This window comes from Grampus griseus, assembly GCF_964374135.1.
Source record: "Grampus griseus genome assembly, chromosome: 10".
NCBI lineage: Eukaryota > Metazoa > Chordata > Mammalia > Artiodactyla > Delphinidae > Grampus > Grampus griseus.
Genome location: NC_139004.1, coordinates 101,435,696 through 101,453,381, shown reverse-complemented (window position 1 = coordinate 101,453,381; position 17,686 = coordinate 101,435,696). Strand labels below are relative to the sequence as shown.

Below are 17,686 nucleotides of genomic sequence, written 5' to 3'. Positions count from 1 at the left end.
GTCGTGCCCCTTGTGTCCTGCTTCTCCACCGACGCCACCGGGAAGCTGCTTTCCCCAGGGACGTGCCTGAGTCAGAACTTTGTCTGAGGTGTGACCTGGCTGGTCATTGAAATGAGGTCATTGAGACATGTGGGCAGCAGGATAGGGAGGCCTGGGTTCGAAGCAGGACCCCCTAGTATCTCTGTGGGCTTGAACTTCCTCCCAAGCCTCCGTTTTATCATCTGAAAAGGGAGCACTGAGGGCACTGCTCCCCGTTTGGAGGTTATGTGACATGTGTATCGCGTAGCCAGAGCCCAGGGCATGGTGTGCATGGGACCTCAGCTGCTGAGATTGTCCTTAGATGCGGCCAGAGCCCCTTCAGAGGCAAATACCCCAGGTAGGCGTCCATTTGCTGTGTGACCCGGAGCAGTAGTGCTTGCGTCTCTGAGCCTGTTTCCTCACCTCTAACCTCGGGGCTCGGAGGCCTGGCATGGGCTGGTACCCAGGTCCCGGCGTGTGCACGGATGGGCTGGTGCTCAGTCTTGCGCCTGCCCTCCTGCCTCTCGGTGCCCTTGTGGGCCAGGGCTGGGGCTCTAGGCCTGCTCTGTGGGCAGCAAGGACTTGCTGTTCTCCCATGGCTGGGGGTCTGGTGTTTTCGTTTAGGAAACATCATGGACCTGAACAGAGATAGACCCAGGGTAGCAGGGGCTTGGGGCAGACTGGGAAATGCTGTGGCAGGGACACGAGAGGCCAAGGGAGAGGCCATTCCAGCTGGCAGCGTCTGGACACACTCCCTGGAGAAGGTGGCGTGTGCATGTGTCTCCAAAGACGATGGGGATTTGGGAGTTGGGAGGGGCGTGAGGGAGGAAGGAACGGCTGCAACAAACATGTGGAGTTGGGAACTGCACTGCACGTGCCCAGACCCCCGTGTGTCGTCCTTGTGCTTGGGGACCATGCCCATCTGGACATGTCCTCTTCCTCACCCTCCGCCGCCGGGCAGCGGAGTGGCCGCTGCAGACATGTGTGCCCCTGGCCTCCAGCCCCCGGCCCAACATGTGCCCTCTGGAGCCTGCTTGTCAGTGGCGGGGCAGCTCCTCCCGTCCGGCTCGTGTCTGTGTGTGTCTGGGAAAAGGCGGTCCACCCTGTGAGCACCCTCCCAGGACGCGGGTGTGCAGGGTTCCCTGGCGGCCTGGAGAGAAGACCTTGTCCTGAAAGGGGTCGCCGGGCAGCTGGAAAACGGGTTCTGGGATGAAAGAGCAGAGGTGCATTCCATTCAGCAAAGTTTATGGTCATTCTTTCAGCCTTTCCTTCCTTATCATCTGGCACGGACCCCAGTCTCCTCTTCGTCCTTGTGTTCCACTTACGTGTTCATCTCACCTGTGAGCACTCGTTCTTTCCATCACTTGCTCATCCACAGACGTGTCTTCTGTGGTGCGTTTGTGAGCTCCAGGCATGTTCTGTTAACCCTGGCTGGTGACATGGGAGACGGGTGCCCGGGTTAAGAGTGTGGCCTCTGCAGCCAGACTGGCTGGGTTCAAATCCTGGCTCTGCCGCTTTCTAGTTGCAGGACCTGAGACCAGTCATTTGATCTCTCTGAACCTCCGTTTCCTCACCTGTGAAAAGAGAGGACTAATGTCTACCTCAGAGGGTCACTGTGGCGGTTACATAAATCCATGTAAAGAACTTGCTAGTGTTTGATGCCATAATTGTGATTCAACAAATGTGTTATACTGAGGCAGCCTACAGAGGTAGTGAGCCCCCCATCACTGGAGGTATGTAAGCTGAAGTGGGACAGTATTGGGCGGTGCCAAGTCCACAGTACTTCTAACAGACAGGTGACCTCTGTGGGGAATTCCCTGTGCTTTGCTGTTGGCCTTTTGTGCCCTGTCCTTTGAGGAACATCTTGGGCCCTGGGAATAGTGTTTCAGGTGGGCTTGGCTTTGAGACGATGGGAGCCCCGTCTCTGGGGCCCACTCTGCAGCAGTGGGGAAAGGGCTGGGCGCTCTGGGTTCTGTTCTTGCTGTTGTCCCGTGCAGGCTGGGAGACTTCAGTCACATCCCCTCTGTGAGACCTAGTTCCTTATCTGTGAAGCAGTATCTCTGGGGGATCGAGGGCAGTTCCTGTAAGCCGCCCGATCCCTAAGTGAGCCATACAGTCAGTGGTGTCTGCTGTCACCTCTCACCATGATTCCTCCCAGGCTAGGGCGGGCTCCTGGCCCGTGATGTTTCTGGGCTCCTGAGAATGTGTCTCTCGCTGTCAATCCAGCTTATAAATCAGAAGTCTCTGTCTGGCCCAGCCAACCCTTCCTTGGAAACCACGGGCCAGAACTCTCCCTTTTCCTCCTCCTCTTCCCCACCCAACCAGCCTTGGCCAGGCCTGTACACCAGTTGGCTCACCTGTGAGTTTGGGACAGTCTCTTGCCCCACAGCCCTGTACCCTTCCTCTCCACGTGGTCCTTGTCGTCCTGGTAGGCTCAGCTCAGACATGACTGTCCCTGAGAGCAGCTCTGACAGCGCAGCGCCCACAGCGGGCAGTGCTCTGGCCTGAGCCCGGGGCTGTGCGGCTTACCTCCCCAGCGTCTCCGCCTGACCTGTCCTCTCTCCCTGCCTGCCGACTGGCAGTTCCTTGGGGGCAGAGGCTGTGACACACCTCTAGGCCACCTGGGCTTAGCACAGAATAGCTGCTCGTTAAGGTGTGTCCAGTGAATGAACGAATCCGCACGACTGCTGTACCTCCCCTGCCAGGTGGAGCGTGGCAGAGACACGGGGTGTCCTCTGCCCACCTGCAGGGACGTCTGACTTGGCCACCTCTCTGGGTCTCCTCTGCCCTCCCTGATGCTACTTCTTTCCCTCCTTTGCTGGCTTCTCCCCTCCCCCCCTGCGCATCCCAGGCGTCAGTACTCGGCCCCCGGGTGACCTCAGCAGTGACCACTCCCACGTCAATGTCTCGCCTCAGACCCCTTCCATGAGCTCCGAGGCAGGCCTCTGGCTGCCGCTTGATCCTCAAGCCCAGTGTGACGTCAAGGGCTCCCAGCCTTCCGCTGTGAGCCTGCTCCTCCCAGCTGGCCCCAGCCCGGGTGCGGGGCCCCCATCTGCAGAGCTGCTCGTCCAGAAAGCTTTGCCAAGACCAATGGGCTCCTCTTTTTCTCTCTCCTTCGTCGCATCCACCGTAGATCCTGTCGGTTTGACCTTCACAGCACTTCCAGGACCCGACTGCTTCTCCTCGCCTCCGTGGGCGGCAGCCTAAGCCCCATCATCTCCTAGTCTAACAGACCCTCACCCCTGGGGTATTTGCACTCAGCCAGGGGACCCTGTTACCAATAAGTCAGCCCACTTCCCTCCTCTGCTGGAGCCCTCGATGGCTCCCACCTCCCCCGCATCTCCTAACACTCTCCTCTCCCGCCCCAGTCACACCCCTCTGGGCCAGAGCCTGGGCCTGCCTGGCGGCCTGTCCCCTCTGCCTAAGATACGTGCTCGGCTCATCCTGGCACCTCCTCAAATGCTTTGCTCAAGTGTCCTCTGCCCTGAGCATCCTTCGTGCCTCCGCCCCCTGCACCTCCCACTCCTGGTCTCCACTCTCTCTTGCACAAGACTCAGGACCACCCTCCCTCTTAGGTTTGTCTGTCCGCTGGTCCCCCCGCTCTGAGTGTCCCGCGCCATGGCAGACTTTCTGTCTGTCTTGTTCACCATGTACCCCTGGGGCCATGGCACACGCTCCATAAATCTTTGTTGAACGGGTGGTTGCACAGACCGTGCTGCTCTCTGGGAAGTGAGTACCTTGAGGGCAGGGCCGGCTGGCCGGCAGCGCGTGCGCCGTACCGGGAGCGCCCCGCAGCCTCTGACGGCCTCACCCTCCCCGCAGACATCAACGAGTGCGTGACGGACCTGCACACGTGCAGCCGGGGCGAGCACTGCATGAACACAGTGGGCTCCTTCCGCTGCTACAAGGCTCTCACCTGTGAGTCCGGCTACATGCTCAAGGATGGCGAGTGCACAGGTGAGGCGAGCTGGCTGGAGGCCCCGCCCACCTCCCCACCCCCGCCCCACCTTCTGATCCGCCCCCAGCCCGCCTGCAGCCCACCTGGCCCGCCCAGAGCCTTCTCCCTTCTGGCAAGTTCCCAGCCCTGGGGTTTCCTGCGATGGTTTAGGGGCAGAGGCTGGGGCGGGGGGTGGCCCCGAGGTAAGTGTGTCTGGGTCAGTTATTCCCCTCTCTATGCCTCAGTTCCCACAGAAGGGTCACTTCTGTCCTTTTTACCAGAAAATTCTAGCCGCCTCAGAAGAGAGAGAGGTTCCATTGAACCGTTTCAGCAGATGCTTCCCCAGTGTCGTTTGTGGGCCTGACAGGGTTCTGGGTGGCAGGGGTACCGGTGGGGGTGTGTTCTTGTCTCTGGCCTCCTGATGGGGGGACTGGCGGGCCCACAGGCACGCGGGGCTGGGTGTTGCTTTAGGTGGGGTCCAAAGAGGCCAGCCCCTTGTGGCGGTGATGTCTGGGCACAGACCTGCAGGACGAGAGGCCCCTGGGAAGGGTGTTCCAGGCAGAGGGAGCAGCAGGTGTCATGCCTTTAGGGAGGGGAGGAGTCGTGGCACAAAGGGCAGAAAGGGCATCTCGGGTGAGAGCACGCTGCCGGTGGAAGGAGGCTGCGGGGTTGGCAGGCCCAGATAGGCGAGCAGTTGGGAGTTTGTTTCACCCGTGACGGGAAGCGTTTTATTTTAACTGAAAATGTCTAGAAGAAAGTCACCCAGGAGGTGAGACCCAGAGCAGTGCTCCATTGTTGCAAGCCCGGAAAATGGCGGTGGGAAGCGGCTCTGAGGTTGGCGGGAGCTCAGGCAGGTGCTGAACGCACTCCATGCCGGGCCCTGAGCTGGGCGCGGAGCAGGGGTGGGGTGAGCTGGCAGGAGATGAGCCCAGGCCCCTCGGCGCACACCTGTGCACACCCACACATGCCCACAGGGCTCACACAGATCCACGGTGAGCCCCCTTTAGAGAACCCTGACACGTGGGGAGGGGGGCCGTCTCCCTGGACGCCCCAGCACGCCCGCCCCTCTCATCCCAGGGCCTCCTTCTTAGACCAGAGTGGCTGGGCAGGGGCTGTGTTCTCAGCCTCCCGGGGGTCCTTGGAGGGGGTTCTAGAACCCAGCACGGGGTTGCCTAGAGGCTGGGCTCCTTCGGGAAAGTGGTGGAAACCTTGGAAACTGGAGGGGGTGGATGGATGAACAACACACGGACAGACCCACAAGGTTGGTCAGGCCGTCGGGAGGCCGAGGCGGTCTCGGCTGTGCCACTAGCCCTCTGTGTCCCCTTTCTGCTCCGTGCCTCGGTTTCCTCGTCTGGAAAGAGCCCGGCATGCCTGCTGTGCGGGAAGCACAGGGGAAGCATGGGGCCTGCACTTTGTAAACTGGGTGCTACACAGCGGGGAGGGGCACCTGTGACCTGCTGGTGCCACACCGCAGGCGGGGACAGCGGTGCTGTCCGGGTCTGGCGGTTCCATCGTTGGGAGCTCCAGGCCTGGCTGCCCAGAAGCAGTGCCCCAGCTATGGAGCCCTGCCTGTGCCTCAGGTTCCCCTGTGAAGGAGGGGGCTCGTCATAGCTGCTTCTGGGTACATGTAAGCACTGAGTAAATAAGTACGTCTCAGAGCCCTTGGGACAACGCCTGGTAGCACGGCAGAGTTCAGTGAGGGGGTGACGTTGTTGTTACTGCTGGCATGGGCCACGGCAGCTCCCTGTGACGCAGAAGACCTTTGTAACCGTCAAGGTCACTGTGGGGATGTGCGGGCAGGGGCCTGCCGGCCCGCCGGCCCGCCGGCCCCTGACCCCCGGCCTGGTCTGTGTGGCAGACGTGGACGAGTGTGAGCTGGGCACACACAACTGCCAGGCGGGCTCCGTGTGCCATAACACCAAGGGCTCCTTCTACTGCCAGGCGCGGCAGCGCTGCATGGAGGGCTTCCTGCAGGACCCCGAGGGCAACTGCGTGGGTGAGTGGGGCCTGGAGGGGCTGCCTGGCCCTGGGGGTCTTTAGGAGAGGTCGCTGGGGGGATAGGCTCTGAGGGCTTTACGGAAGAGGGAGGCCTGGCTTGCTGCACTTGCCCCCTCCCGGCCTCAGTGTCCCTCTGTGAATGGATGTGTCAGTGCCTGGGCCCCGCGAGGCACTTGCAGAATGGAAGCTCTTATTATCCTGAACTGTCTGCTCGCGGCTGAGTTACTTCTCTTGTGGCCTCAGTTTACCGATCTGTGGGATTGGACTGGATGAAGGTGTATCACGTTTTTTTAACCTACCCAACAGCGCTTGGGTTCTGGGAGGGAAAGCCCACGGGTCCTGGGACTCAGGGACTGGATAGTCTGACCTGCCAGCCCGACCTGGACTGGTCTGGGGCCCGGGACTGGCCGCCTCCCAGTGCAGCCCTGGACTCAGATGCTGGGGCTCCAGGAGGGGCTCCAGCAGGCTCCCTGTCACCCGCACCCTCCTCCGCAGACATCAATGAGTGCACGTCACTGTCTGAGCCGTGTCGGCCAGGCTTCAGCTGCATCAACACGGTGGGCTCCTACACGTGCCAGAGGAACCCTGTGATCTGCGGGCGTGGCTACCACGCCAGCCAGGACGGGACCAAGTGTGTGGGTAAGGCCCGCCTCCCCCTAGCTTCTGGCTTCCCGGGTGCCCTGGGCCGGGGCGGCTGGTGCAGGGGGAGAGTCCGGGCCTCAGGGTGCCCTGCTTGCCTCCCCCTGCAGACGTGAACGAGTGTGAGGCAGGTGTGCACCGCTGCGGCGAGGGGCAGGTATGCCACAACCTCCCCGGCTCCTACCGCTGTGACTGCAAGCCTGGCTTCCAGCGGGACGCCTTCGGCCGCGCCTGCGTCGGTAGGTGGGACTGGTGGCCGGGACCCCGTCCGGCTGCCCTGAGAGGTGCCCGCCTGCCCCAGGCCCTCCCCCTGGCCAGCCTTGCCCTGACCACATGGCCGGCCCTCTCTGGGCTGGACAGCCTTCCTGCCGTCCTGTCCAGCTGCGGCTCTGCTCTCGGTCCCCATCGCGCTCTTTTCTTGCCCTTTGCTGTGCCGTCTGTCTCTCCATGTCTGCCTCTGGTCTCTGTCCAACACCTCCTCTGCCGTCTTCCCCTGCTCCCTCTTCCCCCGCGTTCCTTCTGGGCTCCTGGGTCCCTCTCCTCCCCGGGGCTGGAGGCGGCTGGCGTCCAGGCCCCCTCCGCCCTCCCTGAGGCCCTGCACCTGCCGCCCGCCCCGCAGACGTGAACGAGTGCTGGAGCTCGCCCACCCGCCTGTGCCAGCACGCGTGCGAGAACACGCTTGGCTCCTACCGCTGCTCCTGCGCCTCCGGCTTCCGGCTGGCGGCCGACGGCAAGCGTTGCGAAGGTACGGCCGACCCAGCCTCTGACCCGTGGCGCCCTGTGCAGGGCCCCAGGCCTTAGCTGCACGCTGTTTCCTGCCAGGGCCCCCCACTGCCATCTCAGACCCAAGGGCTGGGTGTGTGTGTTGTGTGCACCCCTGGGCGGGAGCTCCCGGCAGGCAGGGGGGGCGGCCCAGCCTCTGCCCCTTGGTAGGTGCTGACCCTGGTCATGACCGCGGTGCCCTGGGCTTCAGGCGGGGGGCAGAGTGAGTGAGATGAGAGGTAGGCCCGTGGCCACGCGGATGGCCCGGCGGCCACACAGCACCTGGCAGTGTCCTCCAGAGTCACCCCATCTTGGTTTTCCAGATCCCAGAAATCTAGATATTTATGCGAAGTCTGCTGGTTTGTACATGTCGCTGGTGGATCTAAACTTAAACACACTGTGTGTTAAACCGAGCACGTGAACTCACCCATGTGGGGTGCGCCTGGGGCTGACGGAGGGGACGCGTGAGGGACCGTCACGCTGTTCCCACCTGTGTTCATGGTGTGGTTGGGCCAGGTCTGGGGGAGTTGGTGTGGAGGGGTGCAGGGGTCCCAGGCTGCTCAGTGAAGTGGGGAGGGGTCCCGTGAGTAAGGGGGCGTGGGGTCTCTGGCCCCGTTTGCTGGTGCCGCCTTTCCCAGCACTCCCCTGGAGGCGCGTTCCTCATTTCCCTCCTGGGGAGGTGAGTCTGCTGAGACCCCTGGGAAGGCCATGCACCTCTCTCTGATTGCCTGGCCTGGCCAAAGAGCTGGCCTCTTGTGGGACGGGACTAGCCCAGGGACAGGGGAGCGACCCCAGGCCTGGCTGTGTCAGACGGCACTTGGATGGGCTCCCAAAACAGACCCTGTCACTCCCTTTCACTCACGGGGGTTACAGCCACCTGTGAGCCCTCCCCCGGGCCAGGCTGGGTGCAGACAGCCGTGGGGGTGGAGCATCGTTCCCACCCTAGTTGTAGTTCATTCGTTCACTTCTTGGCCCTTCTGCCTCCCCCGCCGCCCCTACTTCAGGCCACTTCTCTCCAGCTCCATCTGTGGCTGGACGGTAGAGACTCAGAGGTGGAACCAGCGTGGCCCCTGGCCCCCGGGAGCTCAGAGCCTGGTAGAGGAGAGAAGCCACTCATTCATTCATTCACGGCTTCCATCATTTTGTGTGAAAGCTGTGTATGTTGTGAGGTCCCGAGGATCATGCGTCAGACAGTGGCCTCAAGGCCATGTGTGAGCTGACCCCGTCCCCCGCACTCTGCTCTGACCACACCGGCCTCCTCGCTCTTCTGTGCGTGCACAGGGCGCACCCTCACCTCGGGGCCTGTGCTCTCAGTGCGCCTTCTGCCTGGAACGCTTCCCCAGATGCCCGCACGACCCTAACACTGCAGCCCTCCCAGACGCACCCCTGCCCCTTCTCTGCTCTCTTCCCATGGCGCGTGCCACCTTCTGCCTTACTAGGTGTTCCGCCCCTTTAATCCCCCCGCTTCTTCCCCAGCACACACGTGAACATCAGCTCTATGACGGGGGGTGGTTGTCCGTCTTGCTCGTGGCCCTGTCCCCACGCTCAGCCCAGGCCTGGCGCTTGTCGGAGCCCGGCAGGTCTTGGTTGGATGAATGAGAGACAAGTCCCTGCCCACAAGGAACTCAGAGTCCAGCAGATGCCCCATCTCACCCGTCCTCCACTCACACAGCTCACCCGCTGCCTCGCGGGCCGGCTGTCACCGCTCCCCCACCCCCATGCAGGCCGGCCCTGGGGGTCAAGGGCAGGTCCTTGTTAGCACCTAGGTGACATCTCCCAGAGCCATCTCTACCCAGTGCTGTGGACCCTCAGTAGGGCAGCATCTAGCTCCCCGTGCGGGGATCTGAGCCCCACCTGTGGCTGCTTCCTCTAGGCAGTAGGCCGGGACTGCACCAGCAAGCTATAATACATTACTGCCCCTGCCTCACTGCATGTCTCAGGCAGGCTCCTTGCCTTTTTCTGGGCCTCTGGTTCCCCATCGGCCTGAAGGGGAGGCTGGAACTGATGGTCTCTCAAGGTAAGGCTCCAGGTGAGCCGACCTTGGCCCTCTGGGCGGGAAGGACACCTCAGTGACCTCCGGCTGGTCTGTCTGCAGACGTGAATGAGTGTGAGGCCCAGCGCTGCAGCCAGGAGTGCGCCAACATCTATGGCTCCTACCAGTGCTACTGCCGCCAGGGCTACCAGCTGGCCGAGGACGGGCATACCTGCACAGGTACCTCTCCTCTGCCCAGGGCCCCCTTCCTGAGAGACACCACTTCCCGTGTGCCAGGCTCCTCGAGTCCCCACCGGGCCGGGGACACAGGGCACACGGAGGCCTTAGCGTCGTATCAGAGTTTGAGTCCCAGCCGGGCGTTTCCTGGCTGTGCCACCTTGGACAAATGCTTCCCACATCTGACGTCAGTGGGATGAAGGATTAAGTTAATTACAGTTGATCCTTGAATGACACAGGGTTTAGGGCCTCCCCTCCCCGATAGTCAGAAATCCTCATATAACTTTACAGTCGGCCCTTTGTATCTGCGGTTCCGCATTTGTGGTTGAACCGAGGACAGATGGCGTAGTACTGTAGTATTTATTGAAAAAAGTCTTCGTGTAAGTGGACCTGTGCAGTTCAAACCTGTGTTGTTCAGGGGTCAGCTGTACCTTCTCCACACCCTGTCTGGTACCTGACTGGCCCTCAGCTGGCAGTAGCAAGTATGGGGCGGCCCCGGGAGGCAAGCCCTGGAATGCGGGTCCTGTGAGCTCTGTGGCCTCAGGCAGCTCTCTTCCTCTCTCAGCCCTGTCGTCCTCATCTGTAAAATGGGCCCCTAGGCTCCACTGCTGTGGCAGGATGACCCAGGGTTCACGAGGGGCTGAAACTCTCTCTGGCAGACATTGACGAGTGCGCTCAGGGCGCCGGCATCCTCTGCACCTTCCGCTGCGTCAACGTGCCAGGAAGCTACCAGTGCGTGTGCCCAGAGCGCGGCTACACCATGACGGCCAACGGGAGGTCCTGCAAAGGTGAGTGCGGGGTCCGCCCCACCGGGGCCTCAGGCAGCCTCCAAGCAGGCCCAGAAGCCTCACGCAGCTGGCTGTGCTCCCAGAGCTCTGACACCAAGTGCATAGGCAGAGAATGGCCGATGCCACTGGTGGCCGTGTTCACCGAGGTCTACGCCTGGGATGAGGCAGGTGGCAGTCTTTCTGCTGCTTGACCCAGCTTAGAGGCTTGGACTCTGCTCTGGGCCCTGCCCTGCGAGCGGGACGGGGGTCCTGTGGGATGGTTCTAAAGACAGGAGACCTACCCAGCCTATTCAAGAGAAGCCTCAGGGGTCCCAGAAGCTGGCCAAGCCTTGGTGGCTGCAGAGCTATCTGCTTTTTAATTTAAAAAATAATCTGTCTGGGGCTTCCCTGGTGGCGCAGTGGTTGAGAGCCCGCCTGCTGATGCAGGGGACACGGGTTCGTGCCCCGGTCCGGGAAGATCCCACATGCCGCGGAGCGGCTGGGCCCGTGAGCCATGGCCGCTGAGCCTGCGCGTCCGGAGCCTGTGCTCCACAGTGGGAGAGGCCACAATGGTGAGAGGCCCGCGTAGCGCAAAAAAAAAAAAAAAAAAAAAAAAATTCAGTCTGGACTCTGTAAAAGGTGAGGGTCTTACCTGCCGTAAACAGCTGTGCGGGAACGATGGCTCTATGAGCCTAGAGCGTAATTTCAGTTTTGAACCTGAGGCCCTGTTCTGCTTGATGGTGGGAGCACAGCACGGGCTTCTTGGCCGGCTCAGACGCTGCCATGATTCTGGCCCTTGAAGGCGCTTCAGGCCGGAAACCCGTTCGCGTTCAGGACGTCTCCCCCGACCCCTCCTCCCTGGCCTTCCTGGCGCGGGGGCTGGGGAATGGCCTGTGCTGGCAGCACAGAGGCTCCCAGGCCCTTGGCTACTGTACAGAGTGGAAGAGACGCTCGGGTGGCATGTGAGCTGTACGCCCACAGGCCGAGCTGCTCTGAGACCCAGGCCCCTGGGGCGGGCTGGGGTGGCTCGGACGAGGGTCTCCAGCTCTGGGCATCCCTCCCATCGCCCTCCTCTGCTCCCCCCAGACCTGGACGAGTGTGCACTGGGCACCCACAACTGCTCTGAGGCTGAGACCTGCCATAACATCCAGGGTGGCTTCCGCTGCCTGCGTTTCGAGTGTCCCCCAAACTACGTCCGGGTCTCTGAAACGTGAGTGCCCCCACCCGGCCTCGGCCAATCCCCACTGCCCAGGGCGGAGGCCAGGTGACCGGCGCATGCCTTCACCACCTCCTGCTCTTCACAGGCCCCACTGCCACGTCTGTGGTCTGATGACTATAAATGGTACAAGAGAGCACCTTGCAGAAAGCTTGGAGCATAGAGCGTGAAAGGAGGAAAACTCACACGAAAAAATCTTCTCTTTCAAACACACACACACACACACACACACACACACACACGTTATCTTTTGCCGTGTAACAAGTTCTTTCCAGCACTTCGCATCTTAACATGACAAGTAGTTATCATCTCACACAGTTTTGGAGGGTCACGAGCCAAGGAGCTACTTAGCTGGGTGGTCCTGGCTAAGGGTCGCGTAGGGCTGGGTCCTCTGAAGGCTTGACTGGGGCTGCAGGATCCCGCTGCCCACTCATGGCTCTGGGCAGGAGGCCTCAGCGCCTCACCATGTGGCCTCCCCATGGGGCCGGAGCTCTCCCAGCACGGGTCATGAAGAAGGCAAGTGAAGGTCCTAATCCTAAAAGTGACATATCATCACTTCTGCCCCTGGCCACACGGTCCAGCACTGCATGGGGTACCCTGGGAGGCAACATTCAAAGTGTGAGTGACGGGAGGGGACACACCGGGGCCATCTCGCAGGCTGGTGGCCACACTCCCTAGTGACGCCTCCTGGTGTTTCGCCGTATTTCCTGTCCTTTCCTTACTGAACATACATTTCCATAGAGGACTTGCTGGAGCGCCCATCTTGTTTTCTCTGCGCGGTGCTGTCATGTGGATGTGCTCGGTTGTTCGAAGCGTGCTTTCTCTGCTTGGTCGCCGTCTTTTGCATCTGTGCGTGCGGCCCGCCTGGGGTGGCGCTTCTGAGCATGTATGCGCTCGTGATTTACTTGCCGGCTGTCCTGCTGACCCCGTGACATGCTTGCTAATACACACAGTGCTGGGGAGTGTCTACGTGCAGGTGTGTTGGGACGCTTGGGTGACTGTGTCTGGGTGACCCTGGGCAGGTGACCTCCCTCCCCTGGGTCTCAGCTGCTCCGCCTGCAACGTGGGTGATGGTAGTGCCAGCCCCAGGGTGGGTGTCAGCACGGCATGAGTGAAAACACGTCATGAGTTTACAGAGTGTATGGCATGGCCTGGTGCTGCATTAGTGCCATGTGTTGGTGACGTCATATCCCAACCCTGCGTGGCTGGGCACTGTGGTCCCCCAGTTGGGGAGCTCTGCTCAGAACATCCACTAGACCTGCTGAGCCCTGGTGGAAGCACTGAGCTTTGAGACAGGGATTTGGTGATGGAGGTGACAGTGTCTCATTGCACCCAGAAGAGACCAGATTGTTGCTGAGCTTAGAAATCGAAGCCTTGGGCCCCGTGGGGTTTGGTGCAGGTTCTGTCATCATGGTCCTGTAGCGTGGCCGAGTTCCCGGCGTCCTCTGGAGCAGGTGTGACTCAGAGCTCTCTGATCCTCGGAGAGGGGAAAGGGCAGGCCATCCCAAGTCAGAAGAGGAAATGGCTACGAAGGAGAGTCAATCATGGAAGAAAAGGGAATCTGAGAAAAGATCACAACAGTAAAAACACCGAGGCCAGGGAATCCATGCACGTAGGCAGTGTGCGAGGGAAAGAATGCAGGCAGGGAGGTAAGAATGAGCTACCTGGCGCTGTGCTGAGAGCCCGCATGTTTATAACCTCACCCCTTCCCACCAGTGAAATCGCAAGGCCATTAACCCGTCCTAGACGAGGAAGCTGAGGTCCAGGGAGGTCAGGTGATCCGACAGAGGCTGCGAGGCTGCCGAGGGCGGAGCTGGGCTGGGGACCGGCGCCCAGGCCTGCGCCCGGTCGGGCTGGGTGAGTGTAGGGGTGGGAGCGAGCCCGCCGCTGACGCCCCCGCCGTGCGCCCCGCAGGAAGTGCGAGCGCGCGCTGTGCCACGACTTCATGGAGTGCCAGAACGCGCCGGCGCGCATCACGTACTACCGGCTCAACTTCCAGACCGGGCTGCTGGTGCCGGCGCACATCTTCCGCATCAGCCCGGTGCCCGCCTTCGCCGGCGACACCATCGCGCTGACCATCACCAAGGGCAACGAGGAGGGCTACTTCGGCACGCGCCGCCTCAACGCCTACACGGGCGTCGTCTTCCTGCAGCGGTCCGTGCGCGAGCCGCGGGACTTCGCCCTGGACGTGGAGATGAAGCTATGGCGGCAGGGCTCCGTCACCACCTTCCTGGCCAAGATGCACATCTTCTTCACCACCTTTGCCCTGTGAGGCGCGGCCGCGGACGAGCGCGTGGAGCCCCCGGTCCTCCCTGGCCCGGCGCCCCGGCCGCACGCCTCTTTCCGTGCTCCCTGCCGGCCGCATGGGGGGCGGGCGCTGTGGCCAGTTTACTCTGACCCTGTAAATTAACTTAATTTTGCTGACCTGTTCCTCGCGTTTCGGCCTCTCCTGTGCCCTTGGAGGGAGCTTTGCGCAGGCCACTGCTGGTGCCCCGTGGATGGGGTCGGAGGATCCGAGGCTGGACATGACCAAGACTGGAATCAGCGACCACGTTGGGTGACCTGTCCCCAATGATGATATTCTGTTTCATGTTCCACTGTGATTAGCTCTTCACTTTTTTTTAAAATCGTTTTTAAGTGTTCTTGTTTAATTATAAAAGTAGTACATGTATATTGCAAATATATAAATATATTCAAATAGTACAAAAGGGTTATGAAGTAAAAAAGTGAAAACAGAAAACCCGCTTCCTTTTGTGCAGCGTTTGCGTGTGCCAGCGGTGCCTGCGTGTCTTGGGCCCCCGCCTCGGGCCTCACCTTGGGTTGCTGAAAGGACGGCAGTGGGAGCGTGCTCGCTTCTGATCCTACTTCTTCTCCTCCGCCTGCGTTTCCCTCTTCCCTCCTCTCCTTCTCCACATGTGGGCCGCACCTGGCTTGTCACTTTGGACGCTGTCCAGAAGCTGGACATCTACGTTTAGTGTTACTTTTGTCACCTCCTGACCGACTGCTCTTCGCACCTAATGCCTAATGTGCGTGAGACTGTTTAGCGTAGAAATGAGCTAATGGTTAGCTAAATCCAGTTCTCTCTCGGGCCGGCCGTTCTCCATTGGTGTTCCATCCTGCGGAGGCTGTAACTCCGTGTCCCAGTGTATTTGGCCATTGTCGGTATTCTAGCTTCACCAGTGGTGCCAGGGCTATGGGAACATATCACGGGAGGTAGGAGTAACCTGCAAAATGAGACTGGAGTGCCCTCCAGTCATTAGCAGTTCATCCAGCGAATCGTCTCTCGTGTGACTACATGTCTTCCAGGACAAGGCTCTTCAGGTTTGCAGCGTCCATTTCACTTCGTCAGGTTCCAAAGGCAGGAGTGAGCTCGGCTGCACCCTTTCAGCCGTCTGGTATAATGGAGCTGAGAGATGGCGTTGCCTGTTTCTCTAAGCCTCATGAGATACTAATGTCCTGGACAAACGTAGTTGTTGCGTAACCCATTCATCCTTTCCCCTCAGCTGTGATTCCGATTCTCTCCATTTGTACCCCAATTCTTCCACGTTGGGAATGGACGTGGACATTAGGTTTGGCCATCGTGCTGGTCTAGATGAAAGGCAGCAATGCCCGTCCAGCGAGCACCTCCCCCCCGTACCCCGGCGCACTCCGTTCCTATAGGTAGAGTTAACCAGGGGGCCATCTCAACCAGCGGGGGACACACAGCTGCAGCCCTGAGTTTGCCAGATGGGGTGAAGGCATCGTCCACCCCATCAGGCCCTTAGGAATTCTGACACCAAGGTTTAAAACTCTAGTTATGGTTTCTTGCTTAGGAATCAGCCCTGCTTCCTGCGTGCACAGTGGCAGCCTTGCTCCCGGGACAGCTGCATCAGATACAAAAAAAGAAAGTTGAGACGGTGTCATGCCAGCATCCTCCCCCTGTGTGAAGAATTGTGCCGTCACAACAGAATTCTACCCCCACCCCCTGTCCCAGATCACCTAAAAAGCAGAGGAGTCTTTCTAGTGGGGACCTGCCTTGGCTCCCTGGTGTTGAGGGTGAACGTATACTCAGGAAAGCTTGAAAGCCAGCCCTTCGCGTCTTTATCTTCCCCGCCCCATGTCAGACGACTGGGGTCTCAGATGCCGTTCTAACTCTCTGCCTAAACATCATTCCAAGGAGGAGGTCTCTCTGCCTGCTGTTGACACTGTGGGGTGTAACGTGTGATCCTTGGTTTGAAGAAATGTGATTTGGTGGTCCCAACTGGCACACTGTCTCTCGTGCCCACACTCTTGCAGTATCTGTAAGGGTCCAGGAGGCGTCCTAACACAGTTTCTGGTTATGCCCTCCCCATGGAGTCCCAGGTGGCATAACCTCCTCCCAGCCTTCATGTATGAGCATTGCCCACCAGGGAAGCTCCTCTGAGCCTTTGGTGTCCAGAGTTTTTATTGGAGCTGGTTGGTAGCTGGGGCACACCTATTCCCTGACACAAGGGAGCAGTACAATTGCTAATGCTTTTACCAGTGGTGACCTGGGGGCATGTCCTGGTGGAGGGGATGCTGCAGCAGATGCGACGGTGCAAGCATTTGAAAAATACAACAGCAGAATAAGCTGTATTGCCCTGCAGAGGGACAGTGAGAAAGTTGGAGCTGTTAACGAGCAGGTATTGGCTAAGGGTGAGAGGCAGGGGCCCTCGGCGGCAGCTCCCAAAGAGGCGCCTGGCTCCTGCAGTGGAAGGGCAGACCGAGCCGTGTGGCAGGCTGAAGACCTGCGTGTGAGAGTCACAGAGATCCAGGGGCGTTTGACTGCTCGGCCAAGGTCTGCCGTGGGACGTTAAGGGCTGGTGTGGAAACCTGGGGTCCTCAAGATGGAGGAGACCCTCTGGAGGTGCAGAGGAGACCGGCCCTTTCAGTAAGAGCCAGCGCTGTTGGGCCTGAAGAGACTGCTGTCAGCCACCTTCCCTCACCACCACCAGGCAGCAGGTGCCCCCGCAGGAGCTGCCCTCGCCTCCTCTACTGGCTGCCAGGCTGATAACAGATTCAGTCTGTTTGGGAATTTTCCCTCCTGCACAGTGGAGTTCGTGTGTGATGCCTGAGCCGATGACACCCGTGTTTCCCGACACCGATTGGTTCCAGGATGGGCCTCGGATGTACCCGAGGTCTTTGCGGGGGTACTGAGATGGAGGTGGTTTTCTTGACCCCCTGCCCTTGAACCTAAGGGGCTGTCGGGCCTGGAGCGGCCACCGCCACGTGACAGCAGGTGAAAGCCGAGACTGAAGTCTGGGTGGAGCCCCTGAGGGGGCAGCACAACCGCAGAGCCTGAGCTCTGAAACCTACCAGGCCTGAGGCCACCCGACCTTTGAATTTTCTGCCTTTATCTTCTCTTTCATGTAAGCTGGCTTGATTGTTTTCTGTCAAATGCAACAGGCAAAGTCCAACAGAATGCAGTAACAAGTGAGGAAGGGTGTGCCGGGCAAAGGGAATGGCATGTGCAAAGCTTCTGAGCTGGGGAAGAAGGCTGGTGTGCTGGAGACTTGAGGAGTGAGGGGCGTGGTTAGAGGGTGGGGGGCGGGTGGCCGGAGTCACAGCAGACGCAGATGTGACCCTAATTAATTCTCAGGGCAGTGGGGGTCTGTTGAAGCACTGGGGGCCACCTTTGCAGTTTATAAACATCCCTCTGGCTGCAGTCTGGAGGGTAGATAGTGGGCATGAGGGCAAGCCCTGTAGGGGGCTTTTTTTTTTTTTTGGTAGTATTTTTCGTTCTGTAATGGTCTTGTTTTAGGTGTCATTCAGTCTCTTAATTGCTTTGCACCGCTTTAAACTTGTATCGTTGTCACTGTGGGTCTGGTCTGTTGCTGCAGAGCCCTCCTTGGGATGCCCCCCTACAGTAAACCCTGTGATGCCTCCCGGCCTGCCTTCCAGAAAGGCAGCACCAGTCATGCCCTGTGTCCCATGGGTGGTCTCACTTGCTGACATGTGCCAAGAGGAGGAGCGGGCAGGGCCGTTGGCCTGTGTGCGGGGAGGGGGTAGTGGTGGTTCTGAGCATTGTACGTGGGTGCCCAGGCCTGCTTCATCCAAGTCACTGAGCTCCCCCAACATCAGGGTCCCTCCTGGAGAGCTGAGGGCCCGTGGGCTCCATTGCATGGCTGGCACAGTGTTTAGAA

At 60.1% G+C, this 17,686-nt stretch overlaps 1 protein-coding gene across 2 annotated transcripts in view; it reads left to right on the top strand.

The window, feature by feature from the left end:
- FBLN2 (fibulin 2) overlaps positions 1–14,265 on the top strand; it is a 74,646-nt gene extending 60,381 nt beyond the window's left edge. For both annotated transcript variants that reach the window (XM_082663799.1, XM_082663798.1), the window contains 9 exons: positions 3,841–3,975; positions 5,814–5,951; positions 6,449–6,592; positions 6,703–6,831; positions 7,212–7,337; positions 9,450–9,566; positions 10,223–10,351; positions 11,417–11,540; positions 13,461–14,265. In XM_082663799.1, the coding sequence (XP_082519925.1) occupies positions 3,841–3,975; positions 5,814–5,951; positions 6,449–6,592; positions 6,703–6,831; positions 7,212–7,337; positions 9,450–9,566; positions 10,223–10,351; positions 11,417–11,540; positions 13,461–13,818 (1,400 nt within the window). In that variant the 3' untranslated portion in view covers positions 13,819–14,265. The remainder of the gene's footprint in view (positions 1–3,840; positions 3,976–5,813; positions 5,952–6,448; positions 6,593–6,702; positions 6,832–7,211; positions 7,338–9,449; positions 9,567–10,222; positions 10,352–11,416; positions 11,541–13,460) is intronic.
- The last annotated feature ends 3,421 nt before the right edge of the window (positions 14,266–17,686 follow it).